The sequence below is a fragment of the Penaeus monodon genome, unplaced genomic scaffold (genome assembly GCF_015228065.2).
Source record: "Penaeus monodon isolate SGIC_2016 unplaced genomic scaffold, NSTDA_Pmon_1 PmonScaffold_11312, whole genome shotgun sequence".
NCBI classification, from domain to species: Eukaryota; Metazoa; Arthropoda; class Malacostraca; order Decapoda; family Penaeidae; genus Penaeus; species Penaeus monodon.
Window position 1 is genome coordinate 1,683 of NW_023640062.1, and position 5,813 is coordinate 7,495.

At 44.3% G+C, this 5,813-nt stretch overlaps 1 protein-coding gene across 1 annotated transcript; it reads right to left on the minus strand.

The window, feature by feature from the left end:
• Positions 1-1,122: 1,122 nt before the first annotated feature.
• LOC119568880 (translation initiation factor IF-2-like) lies at positions 1,123-4,831 on the minus strand. The gene is made up of 4 exons (XM_037917291.1): positions 4,715-4,831; positions 3,286-4,602; positions 3,029-3,130; positions 1,123-1,206 (listed from the first exon to the last, which is right to left on the minus strand). Exons 1-4 carry the CDS (start codon positions 4,829-4,831, stop codon positions 1,123-1,125), a joined length of 1,620 nt encoding a protein of 539 aa, XP_037773219.1.
• Positions 4,832-5,813: the final 982 nt, after the last annotated feature.

Below are 5,813 nucleotides of genomic sequence, written 5' to 3' on the forward strand. Positions count from 1 at the left end.
AAAGGCAATATATCAATCCAGCTCACGTGCTTGGGAAAAGTAACCCGGCATTTAAAATTGTTTTGATAAAACATTTATTAGAAAGAGTGAAATCTCTGTAACTTGGAAATAGCATAGTTTTATATTAAATAAAAAACGAGTACGATGCATGAAAAAAATAAATGAGCTGATTTTTTTCCTATCTTTAATTCAATTTTTATAAAGTGGAATTTTCTGAATTTGAAACTTTTAATATGAATTGTAAGAAGGGGGTGTCACTTTAAAATAATTTTTTCAGCTTTAGAAAAAAATTAATTATCTGGAATTTAGCAGTAAGAAAAACCCATTGTACCCGGGAATGTGGGGAAATCAAAATCTGAACATGCACAGCGAAGCAGTGTTAGTTATGTGCGGAAGCAAACATGAAAGGCAAAAAAAAAATTTGGGTTTTTCCAGCGGGGGTTAAACCCCAGAAGGGGGCTTGTTTATCGGGTAAGCATGGTGTTTTATTATTAAACATTCCAAATGCCAGCGAGTGGAAAGGTAGGAAACATCATCGTAATGGCCCTCTTGCCGTAATTGGGCAAGGAGAAAAATATATCTATAGAAAAAACAAAAATAAACAAACATGTATATTATTTGAATATGAAAAATTTATCAGCGAAGGATTTAAAGGAAGCAAGGATATCATCAGAGAAAGTTAGTGAAAATGCAGGATAGAGATACAAGCTCTGAAACAAGGTGATGCAGTATCAGACTCGATGAATCAGTGAGTTGTGGATCAGGATGATGCGTCTTTAGGCCCACTCTGAAAGTAGGCTCTGAGGTCATAAGATTATTTAGTATTTTGGGTGCATATGGTGCATGTCACTTATCAGTAGGTATTTTATTAAATATTTAAAAGCGTTTCATTATACTAAACTGGACCAACTAAACAACGGGGAACCCAAGCCTACAAGGAATTGGTCAGCTAAAAACAGGTTTGGGTCAGCCAAATGTGTTTTTTAATGCAAACTGTATAATACTATTTTTAAATTTTTCTGGAAGCATCTTTATGTGGCATATGATATATGTAAAAAATAAAACATGTATAAAATGATGACTAAATTTGCTATGGCATTTCAAGATTATAAAATATATACTTCAATCTCTGGAAACAGCCCAAGTCTCTGGAGCACTTGATTCATCAAGCGTCTTTCGAGGAAAAATAATAGTGATGTACAAATACTGTAAAGTTGAATTTTAAAAATACTAATCATATGTAGGCAACAGTATGAAGTGTCAGATTTTTGAAATAAACAGAGACTTGGTGAAGTGGATTCCCCCAGGTCTGGGGTGAGTTTCCAGTTTGTTCCCGAAGTGGACGCACTATAGTTACCGGAATAAGCAGTATGATCAAATAGTCTGCTCTATATGAGTGAATGACCTATATAATTATATGCATATGTCTAGACGCAGAAAAAAATCATTGTTGAAAGATAGTGAAACCCAAAACAATTCAAACTAGGGAATCAGACAGAAAAGTGTAATATAATTATTTCTTCGGCACAGTTATTTTGATGAAATGAAAAAAAAAAAAAAAATGCATATATATAAAAAATGTATATAAATATGTGTGTATCATGTGTGTGTGGGTGTGTATGTAGTATATTTGTTTATATATTATATATTAATTATATATTATAATATTATATGTGTTGTGGTGTGGGGGTGTGTGGGTAGTATGTATATGTGTATATAAAATTTTATATATAATATTTATATATATAATATATGGGGGGTGGGGGGGTGGTGTGGTGGGTGTGGGGGGGGGGGATAAATATATTATAAAATATATAAAATATAAAATTTATATTATATATATATGAAGATGAAATAATGCAAGCCGCATTGATATCGAAAATAAAAACCCCTTTCTGACCGGGCTGGGCCGGGGACCCGGGTATAAAACCGGGAGCCGACTTACCTGTTCTCATACTTGATAATGATAGAAAAGTTTTACACACACTCCCCGTGGGCATTGATTTAGCATTAAAACCAAGTCAGATTACAATTTAATTTATGAAAGTAAAATAATTATCCGCTTGTATCGAAAAATAAAAACCCTCTCTGCCCAGATCAAACCTAGGTCCTCAGGTATAAACCGGGGCCCAGTTTTAAAACCCCATGCCCCGACCCCAAAAAGGAGTGTGCCTAGGATCTCACTATCCTAGACTTACCTATCCCCCATACTTAGTAAATACCTCATAATCTACTTAGGATTTAAATTGCAAAATCAGTTTCCATAAAGTGCCCCGGGATGGTGTTTGTGTGTTGCATGTTTGGACCATTTGTGAAAGGGGGAAAAATATATATTTTTACATTATATATTTGTGTTTTGTGTGTGTGACCAAAATAGTAAAGGGGATTTAGATATTAAATATAACATTGATTTATATAAACACAAAGCTTTTTAGATCTTTTTTTTATATCAGCTTTAAATGGAAAGCTTTGTGAAGGGGGGAAGTGCTTATGAAGTGTTGCTGTCGAAACCCGGGAAATGAGCCTCGTTTTATTCGAGCTCATGTACTGGATTTATGACAAAAATTCTTTTTATATCACAGTTAAGAAATACTTTAAATTGTAGTAGTTTGTGGGGATGAAAATCACAAAATTGGGGGGTTTGATTTTTTTAAAGTGCCAAACCCTTTCTGGCGATGGGAAATTCCAAAAGTTTAGCGGACCCTCTTTTAAAACTACCCCCCCTGCTGAGTTGGCTCAGCTTTCGTGTTTGGGCCCCCTTCTGAGTATTTGGTCCAGCACTATGGTTGACTCACTATTAGTTATCCCCCACTAGTGGTTGACTCACTAGGGGGTTTTGGTCCCCCCTATTGGTGACTCATGTGTAGTTATCCCCCACTAGGGGTTTGACTCACTATGATAGGGTCCCACTGTGGTTGACTCCTATGGTATTTTGTCCTCCACTAGGTTTTGACTCACTATGATATTTGGGTCCCCCACTAGTGGTTACTCACAGTGATATTTTGGTCCTCCATAGGGGTTGACTCACTAGTGGTAGTTGGTCCCCACTATGGTTACTCACTAGGGGTAGTTGGTCCTCCACTAGTGGTTGACTCACTAGGGGTAGTTGGCCCCGCACTAGTGGTTGCCCCTAGTTATTTGGGTCTCCCAGGGGTTGAGGAACGGGTTGAGGTTTGTTTAAACACTAGTCGTTGGGATATTATTTGTACTTTCCCCTCTGATTTTTGTTACTAAATGTTGTTGACAGACCTTTTTTGGTCTGCCCGCTCGTTGGCTAAAACCTACCTGCTTTTGTTCCCCTGACGGGTGGTTCCCCTGCGGTTTGTTCCACCAGTGGAGTATATCCCTGGGTTTGTTCCACCTGCTGGTGTTGTTCTCCTGCGGGTTTTGTGCCACCTGCTGGTTTTGTTCCCCCCCGCAGGATTTGCCCCCTCTGGTGTTTTTTTTTTTTCCCCCGGTGTTTGCCCCCTGCTGGTGTTGTTCCACCCGCTGGAGTTTGCCCCTGCTGGTTTTTTCCTCCTGCTGGGGGTTTTTCCCCTGTGGTGTTGTTCCACCACTGGTGTTTTTCCCCCGGGGTGTTTTTCCCCCTCTGGTGTGTTCCCTCCTGCTGGAGTTGTGCCACTTGGTGTTGTTCCCCCCGCTGGTGTCCCCACCTGCGGGGTTTTTGTTGTTCCCCCCGCGGTTCTTTCCCTCCTGGGGTGTTGTCCCCTGCTGGTTTTGTTCCCCCTCCTGGTTTTGTTCCTCCTGCGGGTGTCTTTTCCTCCTGCGGGTTTTTGTTCCCCCTGCGGTGTCGTTCCCCCTGTGGGTCTTTCCCTCCCGCGGGTGTTGTTTTCCTCTGCTGGTGTTTTCCCCTCCTGGGGTGTTTTTCCCCACCTCTGGTGTTCCCCCCCGCGGGAGTTGGGGCCCCGCTGGTGTTTTCCACCTGTGGTGTTTTTCCCCCGCGGGTGTCGACCCACCTGCGGGTGTTGTTCCCCCTGCTGGTGTTTTTCCTCCTGCGGGTGTTTTTCCTCCTGGGTTTGCCACCCGCTGGTTTTTCCTCCCGCTGGTGTTGTTCCCCTTTGGGGTTTTCCACCCGCTGGTTTTTTCCTCCTCTGGTGTTGTTCCTCCTGCGGTGTTGTGCCCCCCCGCTGGGTTTTTTTTCCAAACCCGCTGAGTTTTCCCCCTTCTGGTGTTGTTCCACCTGCTTTTGTTGTTCCCTGGGGGTTTTTTTCCCTCCTTGGTGTTGTGCCACCCCTGGTGTTGTTCCTCCCGCGGGTGTTGTTCCACCCTGGAGTTGTTCCTCCCGCTGGTGTGTTCCTCCCCGGTTTTGTTCCCCCCCGCTGATTGTTCCTCCCGGGGGGTTTTTTTCCCCCTGCTGGTGTTGTTCCCGTGGTTTTGTTCCCCGCTGGAGTTTTTCCCTCCCGTGGTGTTGTTCCCCCGGGTGTTGTTTCCTCTGGTGTCTTTTCCTCCTGCGGGTGTTGTTCCTCCTCTGGGTTTTTTCCCCCCTGTGTTTTTGTTCCACCCGCTGGATTTCCCACCGCGGGTGTTTTCCTCCTGCTGGTTTTGTTCCTCCTCTGTGTTGTTCCCCCTGCTGGTTTTTTCCTCCGCTGGTGTTGTTCCCCCCTGCAGAAAAAAATGAATGAGACAAACTATTAAACCTTCAAAATACTTTGTCAAATCTCACTTTGCTCTGATGGTGTGGAAGCACATAAGCATTTTAGTCACGGCACGATACATCATCACCATAAAGGGGGCTAATCCCAAACAGGGCCATGGTGCCCCCTTTTCCCTTTCCACCAGGGGGCCCCTCAGGGCAAATCTCCGGTAGGGCCTTGGCCCTCTTTATCCTCATGACAGGTCTCTTTGACCCCCCAAGCCATGTTCTGGGTCGCCAGGGGCCCCTCCTCCCCCCCCGGGATTGTCTCGCAATGAGACAAACTGAGGGGGCGGGGTCACCCAAGGGAAATGAGCTAAGTGCCCATATAGCCTAGTTGGCGATCCCAGATTATGCAAGTCAGGTCCAGGGGCATTCACGGTGCAGCGTCGGTTGGACACACGGTCCCCCCAAACGTACCCGGGGAAAGACTTTTCAAAGGTCAAGACAACCCCAAGGCACTAGATAGATCCAATTTTCGTTCCCATGGGAAAAAAAGGGCAGTATCTCCCCTGAAAAATAGTTTGGGTCCTTCTGCATTACCGACATCTCCAAGGCTCTTGTTGATGAGTTCATTGCCCCGTTACCAACCAATCCATCTACTGATTGGTCGACAGCTTAGAGTATGGGCACGCTACTAAAGGGATCAATTCTCTGTGACTTCAACACCCACCCCCAAACTGGATGCTGAATGGGTTTCCCCCAACGGCCCCCCAAAATCCTAAAACTTGGTCTTTGGCCCCGGAAACCCCTTGGCCGAGGGGGGGGTTCGCCCCATTCTAAATGCATCAAAGCCGCCACCTGACTCCAGGACTCAGATAGGATAGCAACATCTCAGCAAAAATAAGGGCTGCACCCTTATATTGCCCGTGTTTCTCCACCACTGACCTTGGCTGTAGCTCTGACATTATCCAGTCCCCTGCGGTTTGAAAGTGTTGGTGCAAAGGGTACCCCCAAAAAACGGGAAGAAATTTGACAGTCCCCCCCAACTTTTCAGCATTTTATACCCGGGATAGGCTTGTATTAGGCCAATAATCTTTGTCGAATTCCCATCCGGATCTCCCATACGATTCTCGATCCCTGAGTCAAAAGCCCTTTTTGGGTTGAGTAGGCTCAGCAACCCCCGACCAAACTCACACGGGATTCCCAAATTTTCAAGTGCTAATATCAGTCTATTGGG